We start from the raw sequence: 20168 nt of genomic DNA on the forward strand, positions 1-20168 counted from the left end.
ATTTACACAGTTACAGTACATAAAGAACAATGAATAGGTTAAAGTATTGTGAATGCAAACACATTTTATTTGCTATTTGAAAAATAAATAATCCGTCAGCACTAGTGGTTTGTGTAAATTGGTGACGTCTATTTTTCACAATGAAACAATTAATAGAAAACACACAGTCCTCAGAGTGTCCATACCAGAGTATGAATTATGAGGACTGTATGTGTAACTCCAAACCCCTGAAAACTTATTTTACATTCGCAGTGTGTAAATACACTGTCCTCAGAGTGTCAGTTATTCACAACTACGACATTGTGAGGACTATGTATCTGCAAGGGTTACACAGTATTGACAAAACATGCGACATGGGTGTTTTATACAGTGATGGAGATTAAACATTTAACACGGACCTAAAAAAAAGATCTATACATATACTGTATACATACACACTCTATATATACAGTATATATATGTATGTATATATATATACATATATATATATATATATATATATATATATATGTATGTATATATATACATATATATATACACATATATATATATATACACACACACACATGCATACAGATATAGATGTATAGATATATATATACTGTATATAGAGAGAGAGAGACATAGAGAGACAGATATATAGATATAGATAGATAGATATAGAGATAAAGATAGAGAAATAGAGAAATCTTTATAATCCAAAGAAAGAAATACACGTTAATGCGGAAAAATAAGCATGCTTATTGTGATCTAGTCTTATACAAATAAGTTATTTTTTGTTAGTAATGCCCCTCAATACGGTTCTCTTGTATGGCGATGCGCAATTAAGGTAGTCTCTGATTGGTCAAAGTCAGACTAAAGTATACAATCCAATATTCATTTGTTGCATGTCTTTGCAATACACATATACTGTATACATACATACAGTATATGCATGAGCCATTCGTGCGACAAAATATTTTTTTATATATTGTGCTACGTCTTGCTTCTGAAAAATGTATTTCAACATCAACATTCAAAAACAAATCTAGTCACCTGGTCAACTTGGTCTGTGACAGCTACATCTTTAGCTATGTCTTCAGGTTGTGCTTCATTTGAAACCTGGTACACATGAAGAGAAAAATACATATAAAATTAAATTCTTAGTAACACGACTGTACCTGTGCATTTACACAGTTACAGTACATAAAGAACAATGAATAGGTTAAAGTATTGTGAATGCAAATACATTTTATTTGCTATTTGAAAAATAAATAATCCGTCAGCACTAGTGGTTTGTGTAAATTGGTGACGTCTATTTTTCACAATGAAACAATTAATAGAAAATACACAGTCCTCAGAGTGTCCATACCAGAGTATGAATTATGAGGACTGTATGTGTAACTCCAAACCCCTGAAAACTTATTTTACATTCGCAGTGTGTAAATACACTGTCCTCAGAGTGTCAGTTATTCACAACTACGACATTGTGAAGACTATGCACCTGTGAGGTCTGCACAGTATTGACAAAACATGCGACATGGGTGTTTTATACAGTGATGGAGATTATTTTGACATTGAACATGGACCTAATATATATATCTATATAATCTAATTAAAGAAATACACGTACGTGCAGAAAAATAATCATGCTCATTGTGATCTAGTCTTATCCAAATAAGTTATTTTTTGTTAGTAATGCTCCTCGATACAATTCTCTTGTATGGCGATGCGCAATTAATGTTGTCTCTGATTGGTCAAATTCAGACTCAAGTAGGGCCTGGCAATAAATCAAATTAATTGAATAAATTAAATTTAAATTGAATCGTTGAAAATTTGCTAAATCGTGAAATGTATTTTGTCTTCTGGATTATTAAAAGCTGTTGTTATGTTCTGTTACATCCAGATGTTATTGTGAGTTGTAATTTTGCACAAGTGGTGGCAGAATGCTGGATGGTTGGTTTAAAATACTTTTTATTTTATTTTTTGGCCATATCGCTTAGCCTCAGACTAAAGTATACAATTAATCCAATATTCATTTGTTGCACGTCTTTGCAATACACATATTGCATGAGTCATTCGTGCGGCAAGATATTTTCCACATATTGTGCAGCCCTAGTATCTCCACCCTCCACTAATGTCTTGCTTCGGAAAACTGATTTCAACAACATTCAAAAAGAAATCTAGTCACCTGGTCAACTTTGGCGCAGTCTGATAGCTGTGTCTTCATCAGGTTGTGCTTCAGTGGAAACCTGGGGCAGATGAATAGAAAAATACCAATACAATTAAATTCTTACTAAGACTAGACTGCTATAATATAATTTCATGTAATCATGAATGTGCGACCAGTAATTCTAGTATGTCACATGTATGACACAATATCCAAATGTCATAAGAAATCACGATATGATAATTAACATGATATTGTGAGGTTAGCGATACTCACGATAACTGTAAAAGTAAAATAAAAAAACAAGTCACAATATTGTAAAAAATGAAATAAAAAAATAAAAAAATTATATTGAGAAAATAATGTACTTTTGCTTTTGAGTTTTAATTAATCTTTTATGTTTTGTCAAACCTTGCACGATATCCCCCCAAAAAAACAAAATTAAGTGTGACAACACACCATATAAACATACCATAGTGTTTTTCCATTGTAGCGAAATTCAAACATGAAAACCTTCCGGGCATCATGATACACTCTCAGCCTGTTTTCACGTTCCTGTTTGCTTAGAACTTCTCCTCGATATTCAGTAGGAAAGTCTCTCTTCTGAAAGGAGCAGGAACTGAACACTCCTCGACCTTACAAAGAAAAAAGGATACAACAGAAATATTTCATTATAACAATAATGAAAACTAGACCCATACTAAAGAATATTTTACCAATACTCACCTTTGAATTAATTAATATATTTTATGGTGAAGCCATTCTTGTCTTTACCTAAGGATGAAAAGTATGCTACCTCTTCTTTGGGTTTAACTTTTGCCCTCTGTGGCCTCATGACTGACATGTCTCACTGAAGATAATGATCTAAAGCTATAGAAAAAAATGAGTTTCAATCAGTTTGATAGGTAACTTGGTGCAAATGTCTTGAAGTTGACTTTCAGTGTACCATAATAGCCTGTGCAGTGTGCAGTAAATGTGCCAACGAAAATAAAATACAGTGGATAGCACAGCTCTGCTAAATATTTGCATAAATTAAATGTAATGAACACTAACAGACTTTACTGAAATATTTCTATTGAAAGAACAAATTTAAGTAAACACAAATGCAGCAATTTACCAATACTTCATTTATACTGTACTGGTAATACTAAGCCATTGTATATTTTCACATCAAAAACCAGCCTGTTATTGATTTCCTCTTAAAAATTGCAATTAGCATTCATCTTACTCAACAGACGGTTAACTCTGCTATGCTAACCGTCGCTAACAGAAGCGTAGCAATTCTAAATAATTAGCTGCATCCATCATAATCAACAGATGGTTAGGTATGCTAACGTAAGCTTAGCTGCACTTACACTGGACTTGCATTATAAATCATTTTCGCGAAAGAGGGAGCAATGTACACAAGCGACCAACAACAACAGGAAAAATTCGAGCTTCAAACCTACCTCATTAGCACAGCTACACGCCATCACATCTCGTGAAGTAAATAGAGCCGGGGGCGGTTCTCTATCGGGGCTGCTAGATGACGTCACTTCCGTACTCAGGGCAATATAATAAATCTCGTTCAAATCAACAAATTGGTTCAGTCGTTGGATTATGAACTTTGTTGATAAGAGTGGCTATTGTTCTATGATTTACAGTGTCAATAAAAAAAAATAGATCACATTTAAAATGAACCCCAAAGGCTCATATATTAAATGAATTACCACAGACGAAAACAAAGGATATTATTGCTAGAATTATAGATCATTTTGTAATCATAAAATGTGATTTCAGTTTCAGTTTTTTAAAAAGGTTTTTTTTTTCATTAACGAAAATGTTTTTTTGCTTTAGTAAATAAAATAACCTTGCTGCTGTCATACAGTTGCTGTCCGAGGATGTTTTAGTACTATACTTTAGTAATGGATGCATGTGTTTTTTGGCAAAATTGTGAGCGAGCCCAATTCCTTGGCTGAGAAGCAACCCTGCAAATGAATGGTCGCATGATGCTTTCCTTTTGGCATGAAGCAGGACTGATGGTAGCGCTCACCTTTTCTTCTCCAGACAAGCATTTTTCCGGATGCCCCAAACATTTGGAAAGGGGGTTAATCAGAGAAAATAACTTCAACTCTTTTTTTCTTATTTTGGTCTGTATTTATGGAATCCCCTTTTCACTGGTCACACCAGGCCATCCTCCAAAAGTCTTACTCCCTCACCATGGGTGTAGATGCACTCATACCTGCTTACTGCCATTCCTGAGCAAGCTCTACACTGGTGGTGATGTCCTTATCCCGCAGCTGAATCAACTTTGGGAGATAGTCCTGGCATTTGCTGGATTTTCTTGGGTGCCCTGAAGCCTTCTTCACTTAAAGTTTGTAAGGTCACTAAAGGAAATTACTTTAATTTTCATGGCAAATAGGGACTTTGCAATTCATCTAATCACTATAACATTCTGGAGTACATGCAAATTGCCATCATAAAAAAACAATAATAATAAGTCAGCACTGGAGATTTTTAGAAAATCAATGTCATTCTCAAAACATTTGGCCACTGGTGTACAGAAAGATGTTACATTGTAAAGGCAGGGTGGGATGTTAAATGATGAATCAATATACGGCACTGACAGTTTCTCTGTCTCTGCCTCCAGCTGTTCAAAGTGATGTGATAAACAGCTGTTAACCATTGTATATTTTCAAATAAACAACCACTGCAAGAATTAAATGCTGAAATATATAATTAAATGTCATAGTGTATTTCATTATTTAATTTATCTACTTAGGAATTGGTGGCTGCAAAAAAAAAAAAAGGCTCTGCGTCTACAGACAAACATTCACAATACACAGCATTTTGAGAAAAAACTGAATTATGGGGACATGTGCGTAATTGTGGGGACAGGTGACGGTCAGCCAATCAAATGCTGTGAAATATACACTGGTGTGAATAATTCATGAAGTGGTGCATTACGAGGACCTTCCTACAGGGGGCGTCATCAAATACACAAAAATACACAAATTCATGTAATTATGGTTTACAAGGACATTGGCTAAAACTTTGGATTTAAGCCTTCTACAGCCCTAGAAGCACTTCTGCATTGAATGAATTATGAGGACATGGGCTGTGTCCTCATAATTCAAAATGTCCTCGCAGTGTTGCGTGTATTCAGGTGACATGTCCTCATAATACACAAAGGCAAACACACACACACACACACACACACACGTTTAGGATTATGATGTGGTATGAGCGGGAACCACGGGGATTATTTCTTTAGGACTGTTACACAACCAATGGTAAAACAGGCAAAATGAGTCGTGGGTGAATGTGCATACAAACTTAAGCCAACACACAAAAAAATCTCAATTGATTGTTTTGATTACATTGTAATTGCATTGCAAAAATCAAAGAGGAATAAATTAAAATTTATCTGTGTGTGAAATTCTATGCAAAAAAAAAAAAAGTATATTTATTTTAGGGTGACTCCCTTCGCCTGTTGAATGTGTTCTTGGTGTATGCCAGCAGCTCTTCTGATTGTCCTTTTTATTTGTTTGTGACCACTAGTCAGGGAAGGGGGAGCCTCACGTCTTCAAGGAAAAGACCTTTAAGAAAAGGCGTCAGTGCACCGTGTGTCACCAGAATGTGGACAACGCAGGCTCCTTCTGCCGAGGTAATGTAGTGCAACTGCATGTTGGCCACTGTTTGGCCTTTTATAAACTGATGCGTGTTGTTAGTATGAGTAAAATTTGAAGGAAAGAGACAAGTGTTCTGTCCTAACTTCAACAACATGAACATCATGAGTCCACATGGACTCATTTTGAAAGGTCACCATTAGTCACAGTCCATAAGGAGACACTTATGAAACACTTACGTCATTCTGTATATTCAGATATGGACAAGAGACTAACAACTTGAGTTTGTTTTCATCTGGGTTCAGAAGTAATTCAAATTTTCACGGCTACATTCACTCACTTTGTAGCATGACTCGACACCATTTGGCTATTAGACGTCACAATGTCCATATTGATTGTAATGAAATAATGTTACATTTCTTCTGTGGTTATTGTTTGGCCAACGGAGCAAACATAAGACCATATTCTTAATTTGTCTTTCTGTGTGTCCACCTTCCCTTCTCAGTATGCAAGACAGCCGCTCACAGGAAGTGCGAGAGCAAGGTAAGACCCAAAGTGGAAAAGTTGTTTATGGAACTTGTATGTGTGTGTGTGTTATAACACCTTGCACATTATAATACTCAAATGCTAAGTAGTAATTGCAATAATACTAATGATAATGCATCAGATTTATATAGCGCTTTTGTAGGCCCTCAAAGACGCTTTAAAATCACTGACAAATAAGAATTAACAATGGAGTGGGGGGGGGGGGGTTGGGCTACATCGGCTGGGCTCAAACTCATACGTCATCAAACTCATTTGAATAAATTACCAAGAACTCTTAAGACGCTGTGGAAACACAATTACAAATTCCCTGCGGAACTTTTACAACCAAGAACTCCCTTTATCTGGAACTCTAAGATCCCGGGCTTGCTTGTTGGTGGAAAAGCAGCTAATATTTATTGTCCCTTCCCTATTATGTATTAGTGAGAACTTTAAATCGCCCCAACATATGACCTGCATTTAATTATTATCACGTTTATGATCAATTACTAGTTTTGAGCAGAATTCAAGGAAAAATGGTGTCACAATTCCACGGGGCACATGAAATGACGTGGAGTGGCGCATATGGCCTGCAGGTCTTGAGTTTGACTCCATGTATTCTTTTAATACTGACTTTTTAATATCAATGAGCATAGTAGATGCATTATTTGCACAGTAAAGTGTTGAAATATAGCACAATGGGAGCATAAGTCTCGAGACGTGCGCTAATGCAGTAGCCGCCCTGTCGCATTCCTCAGAAAGAGCTGCAAGCTCGTTCCAAAGCCGCCCTGCTGCCTCTGTGAAAGGCTCATTGATGGAGGGATGCTCTAATGAATAGACAGAGTTGAGTTGGGTAGGGGCTTGGAGCGGGTAAGGGTGGGTAGGTAGAGGCTGGCAGCTGTCGAAACTTGAGGGCAAAAACTCCAGCACCCTCTGTCATATTCTCTTTTAGCTGAATTGAGAAATTCTTTTGAAGAGATATAAAGAGTTCTTTATTAATCATTAACGGTCATAAAAAGTTTATTGTGTTTGCCTCTTTCTTCAGTTTAATTTTGGACATAGCTTTTGTTGTTGTTGTTTTTTTTTAAACATTTGCACTGTGTGCTAACTTTCTAACTGCCAGCCGAACCGTTTAATCATGCTGTAATCAAGCTAAATGTAAAACATTGGATAATGTTCTTACAATTTTTATTAATATAAAAAACTACTATAGAAAGTATAGTGATCAATCACCATGGTGATAACCCACCCCTGTCAATTCATTCCGATTCAGCCTTTTCATTCCGATTGAGGTGTTTATATGGGGCATTTTCATTACGTTTGGCCATTCGGATTCATTCTAATCGGAATACATGGCTTCATGTAAACACGGCTATAGAGTCCAGGTTTAACATTCTTTGGTGGAGCTTCAGTACAGCAGGATGTTCTGTAATCAGCCGCACTGTAATCGCTCTATACAAGCATGTTGCTTGATGATATTAATCACAGCTGGATGTTCAGGAAAGGAGTGGTCGGATATGGCGGGGCGAGGGGTCTATGGGCTCCATCTCTAAACTCGAAGGAGGGTGGGTGGTGGATTAAATCAGGACTCCAGACTAACTTTTTTTACTAGGAGCACAGTGGCCTCTAAGCAGAAATTTTCGGAGCTCATGTAAAATATTTAGGGGCGCACACTTGAAGCCTGTCAGCCACAAAACCTATTCAAGAACAGACAGTTTAAAAAACAGCAAATTTATTGGTTGCACTTCCACGAGTAGATGATTTACTTGTGTTGTATCTAATTTTAGGAGAAAAACACCACCATTCAAGCACAGTCTGTAGCAATGGTCTAAACCATAAGATGTATTTAGATTAATTTTAGTGTAGGCACAGTTTGAGGGGCCAAAGCCTTATCATCAGTCTGGTTGTAGATTGAGGTAAACAGCTGTTACAAGTGTGATAAATTCAAGGTGTTTCCTTTCTTGCACTTCATTCCCATTTGGGACCACCTCGACACATTAACTTGCAGAATACCTTGTGTGTGTGTGTGTGGGGACACATCTGGATGCCTGCCACTTTTATATCCTGCTTCTAATTGTAACCTTGGTGACAATTTTTTCTTTCTCACTTCTTTCTTACCAAGCCGTCGAGTATCATGTTTGCCCATTCTCACTCATAAAACTGGCTTTCTTGTTTTAAATATTTCCCTCATCTTCTGTCATTCTTTCCCCAAATCTTTGCCCACCATGTCGACAGCCCGCAGCTGGCTCATCTCTATTCTCTTTAAGCAACTGCTTCCAAGAAAAGCTTAGCTTAACTTTATTTTTGTTCATGTTTCTCTTCTGAGAACAGACCTTCCTTATCTAGATTGTGAGTGCAAAATTGGCATCCAGTGGGCCTGCTGCATGAGGCCCAGGGGCAAAGATGTGGAGAAAAGTTTGGAACAAGACAATGAGAGAAACAGGGAGGAGGGAAGAGTGGAACAGTGGGAGAAGGAAGGATTAAGTTTTGTGAAATGCAACCTTTGACAAGTTGACTGGCCCGTCTGTATAATTGGGAAAAAGTGGGAATTTCCGCTGGCCGAACAGAAAACTTCATCAAAAGCACTTTTTCACTGCTTGTCAGAAGAAAGACGAAATGTGTGCTTTTTCCCCCCTACGTTGCTATTCTGTATCAACATCACTGACACAAATCAGTGCGCAAAGTCAATCTGGCACTTTTTGATCTTGGAGGTTTTATTTGAGCTGCAACAGAGGCAGGACACCACCACCTAGAAATCTTTCAAGCAAACTACATCACAGCACAATAATATGTCTGGATTAAAAAGGCCATTGGTTGCCATCCTACGTCACACATAGTGTAGATCTCAAGAGTTTTATCGGCAGTCACATGCTCGCTGGCTGACTATAATTTATCAAGGTATAAGGAAATATATCTTCGATGCAATGTAACTAACCGTTTTTGACGATGTAGTGGTCACAATGATTAATATTGTTTGTCTGTCAAGTTTGCAAGAGCATATTATGGCTATGGGTTGACTCACTATTTGGCATTGTGCTCATTATTCTAATCTTTCCCCTCTAGTTTGTGTATTCATGCAGGGGATCCTATTAATTTTAACAATAAACTCCTTATTTATGTTTTTATGTATAACGTGCTCGGTTCAAAGTACTGCCTGGAAGATTTGTTGCACCGCCGCAGTATGTGGACTGTGTCCACGTAATTACAATTCCTGCTGCCCATTTTTGTGTGCTCCATGTGCATTTGTCTTGTAAATCCTTTGAACTACTGGAGCTGCAGACATTTTTAGATGGGAAAAAGTCGGGAGCCAAGTGCCAACCATATACGTTGGCTACAGTATCTTCTTTTACTGTCAGTGCCACTACTTGTTGCTAGGCAGAGTTCATTCAGCTCCAACGTAACTGCCCCATAAAACAATGTATAAATGAAAGGTCACATCCACTTAGGTTGCTTTAGTGTTCAGACAGACACACACTCAGAAATAACTCCATGAACATGACATACAACATAAACAAAACTAACTGTGAGGATCTGTGAGTCCGATTTATGTATACAGATCAGTTGAATCATTCCATTTTATTAAATAGAAAACGAAACACTGGCACGGGGGAAAAAAGTGCCAACTACTGGATCTTGTGTAATCCAAAAAGCAAAGTAGCCATATGGGAAGTGGTAAGGGCTTCAGTTGTGTGCATTAGAGCAACATAATCCTTCTGATGTAAGACCCTATGATTAAGGTTCTTGTGGTTCCAGTTGTCTTCCTAAACCAAAAGTCAAAGACACTCCAGCTGGAAGAGGGTGCATGTAACGGAGCTCTGACCCTCACTTAGAGAGCTAGAACACAGAGACAGGTGAGGAAGTGATGAAGCATGGGATAAAAGTGGAATAGAAAACATGTTTCATGTACAGTCTTGTGTTTCCCATGATCCAGCTGAGCCAACAGCCCCGCCTCCATGTCCCACTGGACTTTTTGCTGGTCAAATAATACTTTTGTTGTGATGTAATCTGTGACTCTTTGCCACTTCTTACCGTTTAAACATGAGGCACATTTTACTTACGTAGTGGTTTTATTGGCCATTTTATGGTTAACAAATCCCCCGCTAAATCTTCCTGACATCCTTCTCGTCTTTCGCTTTTCAGCAAGCAAACTTGGGAGTCCAGTTGTGGTATCACTCGTGATGAATTTCTAGTTTACTTTATGTGGCCTTGAGTGCAGCCCCCCTACAGCTGGCCCTGTACACCCCCCCCCCCCCCCCCCCCCGTTTATTCCCGCAGTCATGTGAGTGAGTCATTTAGGATAACACAAGCCAAATGAAATGTGGCAGAGGCCTTAATGCCTGTCTCTGCTGATGATCAACCAACAGAGACAACTGTGCTATCACACACACTTCTGGTAATTGCAGAGATAGGCTGACGTGTTTTGTGTGTGTGTGTGTGGTTGTGAGTGTGTGGTGAGGGGTGAGAGACACAAGAGACACTGCGAGTCTACTTTGCCAAGGTCCGATTTGGTCCACAGTGTGTGTTTGCGTGGGTGTGTTAATGGGCCTGTTCTCACAAGAATTTAGGGACATTTTGCCTGTAAACAGTTGGATGGATTACTAGTTTTAAATCAGAAGTCAAGGATAATAGTTTGTTCAATTATTGCTGACGTTACTGTAAACAGCATAACAAAAAAATATTGCGAAATATCAATGTTATTATATTACACATGGCAATTTATCATTCTGATGCAGATTTGAGCAAGGATCATAGAAGACGGTGCTTTCACGGGCCACATAAAGTGATATGGCAGGCTGGATCTGGACCCCGGGCCTTGAGTTTGACACCTGTGACATATGGGAGGAGACAACTTTTCACACTCATATTCACTGTCACTGTGGGAACTGAAACTGAATGGAAGTCAGACGAGTGAATCACTACATCATCAGTAACATGATATGTTTCTGAAAATATTCTTAGGCAATTGCATCAGACCACAATAGTGCCTAATATTCTCAAGCTGTAGGCTGTATTTGAAACGCTCTTCGAAATGCGACAATCCCCAACTAAGTGGATTGGGATACTGTATACTATTATATTCTTTTTGCTATTTAGCAAAGTAAAAACAAAAAAAAACATCAGAGAAGTCAATTAAGTTGAGATTGTGTTTAAATGTCTATAAACAGGGTTCAGGCTAATGGGAGCTGCAGCTGTGGAAAAGGGTGAGGGGTATCTGGGATGTGTTTGGAAGTGTGAGTATCTGAATGTTCTTATCAAGATCAGGATCAGTCACGGAGATGTCACAAACAGCGTCTGAAGCACAAAGGTTAGAGAGGGAGGAAAGAAGTAAAAAGGTTTTTTGCTGCACAGCGTGTTTACATTGCTGACTGTCTTCCTGTTTTGTTTTGTTTTATTTACCCATGTTTATTTATGTACTGGCTTTCCAGCTTTGAGTCCCTGTTTGTCTCGGGTAATGGCAGTTATATGGGATAGATGATGTTTTCATCAGTGTGTTTTGTGTGTGTGGCCTTTCACACGCACACGCAGCAGTGAACGCGCATGTGCAAGCAGGAACATGTGTGCATTCTTGTTCTTTGGACTTCCAGCTACATGCTCGCTGTGGGCATTTCTCTTTATGTGTCCGTAATATGGAATTGCATTCCACTTGGACGTTAAAGCTCCACTTCAGGGACCCGTGTGACCTACGATGTGATCGGCCTTCCTCTCAGCTGCTCGGGAGTCAAAACGAAGCACACACAGGCTGATTTCTTTCCTTTTGGAGCCAAAGGATAGCGTGGGAACAAAAGCTAACACACAGATGGAAATGTGCAGAAGAGTGCAAACAACTCTTTGTTAGCTGGCATCACAGGTCGGATGGCACCAGCATGGGCTCCACCCAACAAGGGTGCCGTGAGAGACCATCAGGTTTACCGAGGGAGATTATCCAATTTGTCTGGAATTTATTACTATTATGCCAGCCATGTATAGTGAAGAAAAAAGGTGCAGTAAAGCTATGTATCCAGTCCACCTGTTGCCATTCGTACAACAAAATAAATCATGGCTTCCTGCGAGTATACATCTCTGTGTTGAAGTAAACAGTTCCAATTTCACACCAAGTCAATTTTTAAGTGAATTGAGACGAGATTTTTGTTCCGTGAGATGTTTCAAATGTAATATGTGCCTTGGCTCAATAAAAGTTGTGAAACACTGCTCTAAGTCCCGGCCCAGGTATAGGTTTTTCATCCATAGGTGTTGGTTTTGCTTAGCCATGGCCTTGAAGTCCTCCCGTTTTGCTTTGGGTGCTCTTTTCTCAGGCAGTCCACCTTGACATGCTTATTAGACTTATGAGGTGCGCCTTGAAGGCTTGGCGAGGTCACCCCTAGTGCTGCCATAAAATGAAACCTGCAGGTTTGTTCAAAAAAGGCTCCAACTATTATTACTTTTCACTGAGGCACTGCTGTAAGTTATTTGTTTTGCCTACTCTAGAAAACTGAAAAATTGGAGTCAGGATTTTACATTTAGTTGATTATGAAAAACAATAACACTGTAGTGTGTAACCTCTAATGCAATCCAAGTCATGATGCTGTTTGACTTCTAATTGGTTTTCGAAAAACAAAAATTATCATTGAATAATCAATTCATTCTATAGTCAAACACAGAGACAATGCTAACAATATTATATTGTTGTTCTTTCACTTGTATGATGATTTATCATCAACAAAGGACATTTATTTTTTGGTACTAGCCCCAGAACATATATATAAAAAATGTTGTAAATAATTGAACATCTTCTTGAGATTTGCAACACAACTATAGATCAATAGAACATACAATATATGTAAAAGTTCTTACTAGCCAAATGAAGTTGGAGCTTTATCTCGATAATCCCTGGCATTTGTAGTGAATTCGATCTGCCATGTCTGTAGTCTTTTATAGCTCGTGTCACATCTGTTCCCCCATCGTTGCTCTCTCAATCACATCCACAATTCCCGGATCTTATTGCAAGTCAGACATCACTGTGGTTTGAGCACATAACAGCTCACCCTCTGATGATGGCGATGATGAAAGCCCGCAGCCAGGTCCGACTCTCATTGCTGATTTGGTGCAGCTTTCATCAATGTGTTGTGATTGGCCTTCCCAAAAGAGTTTTAGGAATGACGAAGCAATTAGACTTAAGGCCAGCCATCAAACCAAATTCTGTGTTCTTATGAGGATGGTGACAAGGACTGGTCATGGACCAGTAAAATAACATAAGTAATAACTCATATTATACCAGATTACCAGGATTTTTTAAATTATTTTTTTGTTTGTGTAGACATCCACTTTGATTTAGAACAAAAGCTGAAATAGAGAATGAACGGAAGCATGTGAAATCCTATAATGTCATTAGCATCACAATTAAATCATTGACTCACTTTTTCAATATCAAAACGTGTTTTTTATTTTTTTAGCTTAGTTGGACCTGAAGAAGTTTTAGCGTTGAAGTGCACCAAGCTCGCCAAGATTTTCTTGCTTTTTGTGTCCTTTACACCAAGCTAATCACATCTTGCTCGTATTTGGCCATACACCAGAGTCATGTTGCGCTTATCTATACCTGAAAGGGGAAGTCAAGTCACACTTTTTTTTTTACGCTAATATGTCCTATGCTAGTCTAAACACTGCATTCTGATTAATATTGCGTTTGTGGAATATAAATTAAGCAGAACAAGCCACCGTTTTTTATCCATCTATGGGTGCGGTCATTTTGACTCTCATGACTCTGAATCTTTATTATTATTACATTTATTTTGTGTGATTATCATGAGCATGTATGCTGTACTGGTCACGTCACAACATTGTTGGTACTGGTGATGGACATACGTGTGCTGCCCGGGAGTTTCTCAAACCAGACCCACTGTCAATAAATATTAATTTTCGCATGTCGCCGGCCGCTGACGAAAATGATTCGTCGTCTCGTCTGCACTAAAACGAAATGTTGTTTCCAGTCCGTCCGTGCTCTCAACTTACACGTTAATTTTTTTCCCTTTGTGTTTACCAGTGAAAATTGGAGTTGCGAGCGAGCATCAAATCTCTGCCGCTGGAAAGGGGGGGGGGGGGGGGGGTGACTTCAAAGAGACCATTTCAACTGTTTATTGAGTTGTAAAAACGGTAAAACACACACATACAAAATGAAAACACTCGCAAAGTGCATGGAGCAGGTGCTTAATTGTTTGACTGCAGCTCCTGACAGCACTCGATATAGGCCACACCCCTGAAAGGCACACGTCAACACATGAATATATTACTGCATGCTTAAGCATGTGTGACTTTTGGCTTAATTACACTTGATAAAACCAGTTTATTGCATTAATAAGACTTGTATTATGTTTATATATTTATAATTTTCAAGGCAGAGCTATTTTTCTTCACGGAATAAATTAAACTCTTAAGTTAAGGTACCAATCTACTTTGAAAATGTGACCAAAACCTGGAAGTCTAGAGGAAGTTTAAAGGAGAGGAAACTTTTTTTTATTTATTTTTATTGATTTAGAGAAAGAGGAAGGAAGTATTTGCCAGAGAGAGGGGGAGGAGGAGGTGCTGTGAAAAGAGGAAAAAGGGAAAAAAGGTTGGGCACATAAAGAGGAAGGGTAGAGTGATAAGACTTGTAAAAAGTTGAAGAAAGTATGACCTCAAATGTAGAGACACATAAAGGCGTACAAAGAGAAAGGGATGGGTGGAGGTCTATTGGCAGGAAGTTTCTGCGTAAGCATTGGCTTGAGGAGATGGAATCTGGTGTGGTGTTTTTGTTGTGGTTCAGCAGCCACCGTCTGCTTGGCCATTTCACGGGGCACCCACCGAGAGCAACATTAGGTTTCTGGCTCTTTAAAAAAGGCAGTACGAAAGGTGAATCAAGGGTGACACGGGTAAATCCCAACCTGAGTTTAGCCCGATTCATGCTGCAGGGTACGCACTGGATAGCTGTAGTCATAACAACTAGAAATTTGAAACACCATGAACTGTATCCATGTGGCCTCCTTCCAGGCTCGGTGAGGGAGGAGAAATGCTTTTCTTTTGCAGGAAGCAGCTTGGACTGCTGCAGTTCCCAACTACTTCACAAAGTTGTAATGACTGTATTGACTGAGACCAAACGTGAACCTTAGTAAAGTGCTTTGAGCACCATATGGTGTCGATAAAATGACTATATAAGAGCACTCCATTTTCTACCATTTACCATGAACGTGTGATTATTTTTCTTTTCTTTTTTCTGGAATGCTAGTTGGCTGGAGTGAGGGAAAAGTGGCTAATTAAATCGAAGGCAAAGGCGACAACAGAAGCAACTCTCAGCAGGAGAGAAATTCAATGGCGGACCAAGTAGACAACATAAACATGTAGTAAATGGACTTCCCCATTGCCAGATATGCTTTTAAGAGAAAGGGTGGGCAGTTAATTTTCCAAAAGTGTAATGTGAATAAGTGGAAGTGTGTGTTAAGGATCACGTTACATGCAAAAATGAATTATGTACAATATTCATTTTAGGAAAGTAGTAAATTGGTATTGGTATTCTTTTTACAAGATGCTGCTTGTGTAGATACTTTATTATAATTTGTGAATAAATATGTTAAACAAAATTGTAAGTATACATTAACTCATTCACTCTCAGTCATTTTCACTGAAGGCAGTCCCCTTCACTCCCGGGCTGTTTTACTGGATTTGGACTGATTTTGCAAGGCCCACAGAATATTGTGTTCTATTGCTATAAAAACATGGAACCTACCAAAAGAAAAAATAGTCTCTTCTTTCATCAGGAAAAAAAAATATTTCTATCTGTTTCAGTTTTGCAGTAATTAGCATTCGAATATAGCTAAGTTTCATCATTATTCACAAATCTATTTAGAAATGTGAGTAATATTTTCAACATGGCCCGTGGTTAAGCTCTTTTGGTCTGCTGCCACCTGCTGGTGTAGTAAGTACCATTTCTTCAACTCTTATTTGCAGTTGAGAGGCTGCATCAAAGCTTTGTGTATGCTCCAGCATAAAAAAAACAAACATTAAAAAACGTATAAATAAGTCTTTGGGACACTTAAACATTTAAAATAGAACGTATTTATAAGCTTTTGGGAGCAAATTAGTTAAAATAGCATGCAGTATGTATACATTATCCTCATATCAGTACTTAATAAACATCCACCAAAAAAAGGCTCCAGTATGTATCATTTTTTTCTATATTTTAAAATGTGCTGTTATTTTGGGCACTGACTGTTAACTAATAATTTCCGCTCCTCCCGCAGCTAAATGATTATCAAGGCAAATCCCCCTCTTGCCTCCTCCAAAGAATGTTGCAAGCATGAGAACCATGTTGGCATTGTTGCCAGTCGTTTGTTTGAGAGAAAAAAAAGTCGCTAGAGGGACACAACAGTCGCTAAATATACGGGTAGTGACAATGTTGCTAAGTGTACAACACCGAAAACAATAAATAGTTGCTCTTCAGTGGTGCACATAACAATTTTGTTCTGGTTCTGGAGCACCAGCGGTTGTCACTTGGTACTGTTTTTTCCCCATCCTACCAACTTCACTGGATGAACTTAAAAACTTACAGTCAGTAGCGGTTCCTGATTTGCAAAATGTGTGTTCACCACCAAGCACTCGTCCATCGTGTTGCCTTGTTAGGAAACATTTTGACAAAATGCTTGCAAAAACACACACAAGCTATATTGGCTTTTTAAGAAAAATACTCAATTGCCTGTTAATGAGATTCAGGTGTTCAATGGAGGGTGTGCTGTTGGATTACAGATGCAAGATTTTGGAGAATGCCGCATTTTATCCTAGAAAATGGCTTTCATATGCTGCTACAGACTCATAAATAGATTTCAAGATTTTTTGGACTGTTTGCATGCTTGTAAAAGAAATAGACCTGATCCAGTGACAGAGGCAAAAGAGATGCAAGAGCCAAGCCTGAATTTATACAGCCAGAATGTGGTTTCAGGCAGGGAATGAGAAAAGCAGCAAGGATTCACAACATGGAACAAGAACAGAGATGAATTTCCCTGTGGAGAGAGAAGGCCATCAATTCTTAGAATGAGTCACGAACAGACACTTATTTGACAATCACACCCGGATCTGGTTCTGGATTTAGGTTGTTATCTGCCCCTCTGCTTTCCTGTTGATTCCTGTCGTTACTGTACAAGCAGCAACAAGTGACATGGCTTCATGTTTGTGTGGAGACCCCCCGCCCCCCAGGTTCAGGGCCTGTGTGACTTCCTTTGTGTGCACAAGTTGATATACACAAGCCCTTGCCCTTTTCCTGTGTCCAAATAAACAGTCCAAAAACAGCCGCATGATGAAGGAGCTGCCTCGTGTTCATGTTTTTTCCCCTCGTGTGTTGCATCTGTTACGTAAGCGTGACTGTGCCGCTACCTTCTTCATTAAGTTGACTGTCCAAAGCTCCTGCTTCCTTTGGTTACAGTTCATTGACGTGAAGGCTAACAACAGACTAGAGAATCATGTGCCACACAGTTACAGTGCTCCTAGTCTAACTGCATGATAGGCTTTACATTATCCTTTAGAAACAGGAACAATCATCTATTTTGGTGTTTTATTGTTGAGCCAACAAACATATTTGTCTGTTGTTACAGAGTACAGCTATTCTCTGAAAAACTCAACTCTTTGCTATTGTGTGTGCGCTTTCTTCTAAGATGCCACAAGATGGCGCCAAAGAGCTGGCTAATTGTAAAGTAGTACGGACTACGTGGTCGATGTCAAGGAAGCATGTGACTGAGACTAAGGCTACGTTCACACTGCAGGCAAATGCGAACCAAATCGGAATTTGTTCTGCCCAAATGCGATCTGTATCAGACTTTTTTATGTCCGTGTGAACGGCTCAAATCCGATTTTTAATATCCGACCTGGCTCGTTTTCATATGTGGTCCTAGATCGGATACGTGTCCGAATTTTTCCAATGCGAGCGCAGTATGAATGGCAGGTCGCCTCTACGTCTTTAAAAGTCCAAAACACCGTACGGGCAGGGGCACTACTCGGAAGATGTACGTGAATCGGTAGAGTTGTTTCGAGTAACAGTTGTAACTTACGTTTGACCTTAATTTAATCCCACTCGAAACATGAAGCGTAAAATTGGCATTTGTGGTGATATTAGTAATTTAGCCACGCAGATGGCTCATTTAATACGCACGGAATTGACGTGATGTCATCGTTGTTTTGGGAGGTCTCTGTGAGATGAGGATCTCGAACAGGCTCGCCTCATTTTCACAAAATATTAATTCTACCTCCTCCCGCATCACTCCTCTGTTAAAATATGAGCCCCAACGACGGACTTGTAAAAGTCAGTGGCCATGGCACGCTGGACCACACGTATTTGCTTTTATAAACACAGCGTTGTGACGTCGTATCTTCTTCTGCGCATGCGGGTCACTTTGCAGACGCATATGGTTCACACAGCAGACAGACGTGGGTCGCAATTCATATGTAATGAGAACGCTAACTCAAAAAAATAATCATTTGGATTTCACCCCAAAAATCGGAATTGAGCATTAAGACCTGCAGTGGGAACGTAGCCTAAGATCTGTATGTTGGGGAGGAGCTAAGATTAGCTAGGTTGTTAGCAGAAGTTACGTAGAGTTCGCCGCATGCACTGTTAACCCGAATAAGTTAGCAGAAAAAAGTGAGGTAATCGATTGCCTCACTTCTTTTGAGTTGATCAACTCAAAAGTTAAAGTTTTGCAGAACTTGAATGGTTTGATTACACCAAATTATTGTTTTTGATACATAGCTTTCTGTGACAGCAACTCAATTATTCTCATTTACTAACTTATAAATGTTATAAAACCACTGGATTAATTTAACAAAAGTCCAAACCATAAGTACACTGTGTGTCCTCACGAGAATCATGGGAATGCTGGAGCCTATCCCAGCTGTCTTTGGGAAGTAGGCGTTCATCCTGAACTGGTTGCCAGCCAATTGCAGGGCACACACAGACAATCTAGGGACATTTCAGTGTTCAATTAACATACCATGCATATTTTTTGGAATGTGGGAGGAAACTGGAGTACCCAGAGAAAACCCACGCAGGAACGTAGAGAACATGTAACCTCCAGTCAGGAAGGCCAGAGGGCCGGATTCAATCTCACAACCTCCGGACTAAGACTATTAACCACTTGGCCACCATGCCGCCTGCTATGAGTATATGTTTATAATTTAGCATAAATTATTATTAATTTATTTAAACCAGATAGGAAACTGACAACAAATTATCATTTACAATGTCAACTATAGGGCTAAAATTAAAAGTAAATAAATAGATTATGAAACATCAGTTAATTTATGTTTTTAAGTTACCCAAAAACGAGTATAGTTCTATTTAATTTTTAATTTTTTTTTTAGTACAAATTACTCAGAAAAGCATACAAAGTTACACCAACTTCAAAAAAGTTAAGTTAGGAGAAGTTTTTATAAAACTTTGAGTATTGTAATCTATTTTATTATTTTTAACGTTTGGGTTTACAGTGTGTGTATGTTTTCGCAATAGCTATTAAAAAATCTGTAAGGTATTTATTTTGAAGGATGATGTTGTAAAATTCATTTGTAATAATATTAAAGTGTTTAAGGATAGTTTTGTTGTATATTTACAGTTTAAACTAAAAATATGGGCAATTTCAAACATTGGAGGGGCCACCATTTACTGGTGTTTTAGCTACTGTACGTATATAAATGGTTTACAGTATGTAATGTATTTAGTTGATCACTTTTAATCTACTTCAACAATCCAGATGTTCTTAAGCAAAACAAATGTGTACGTTATTCACATGTGGCTTCCCTTGTGTGTTTTTAGGTGACTACAGCATGCATCCCAGCTCCTGCCAATGACCTGGTAAGTCTCTCTGATGTGTTCGTATTTTCCTCAAAAGCGTTCTGCATAC

General features: G+C 38.6%; 2 protein-coding genes across 7 annotated transcripts in view; one reads left to right on the top strand and one right to left on the bottom strand.

The window, feature by feature from the left end:
* LOC147178612 (uncharacterized) overlaps positions 1-5283 on the bottom strand; it is an 11745-nt gene extending 6462 nt beyond the window's left edge. The window contains exons 1-5 of the mRNA XM_086066910.1: positions 3598-5283; positions 2876-3019; positions 2622-2784; positions 2171-2231; positions 1036-1101 (exon numbers count right to left, since the gene is read on the bottom strand). Coding sequence (XP_085923036.1) covers positions 1036-1101; positions 2171-2231; positions 2622-2656 — 162 coding nt within the window. The 5' untranslated portion in view covers positions 2657-2784; positions 2876-3019; positions 3598-5283. The remainder of the gene's footprint in view (positions 1-1035; positions 1102-2170; positions 2232-2621; positions 2785-2875; positions 3020-3597) is intronic.
* The window catches only part of tns2a (tensin 2a), a 62625-nt gene that overhangs the window by 22514 nt on the left and 19943 nt on the right, over positions 1-20168 (top strand). For all 6 annotated transcript variants that reach the window (XM_086070141.1, XM_086070142.1, XM_086070143.1 and 3 more), the window contains exons 2-4: positions 5690-5795; positions 6263-6300; positions 20081-20119. In XM_086070141.1, coding sequence (XP_085926267.1) covers positions 5690-5795; positions 6263-6300; positions 20081-20119 — 183 coding nt within the window. The remainder of the gene's footprint in view (positions 1-5689; positions 5796-6262; positions 6301-20080; positions 20120-20168) is intronic.

Source organism: Leptonotus elevatus, chromosome 2 (genome assembly GCF_054856555.1).
Source record: "Leptonotus elevatus isolate MCC_2025b chromosome 2, RoL_Lele_1.0, whole genome shotgun sequence".
In the NCBI taxonomy this organism is placed as follows: Eukaryota; Metazoa; Chordata; class Actinopteri; order Syngnathiformes; family Syngnathidae; genus Leptonotus; species Leptonotus elevatus.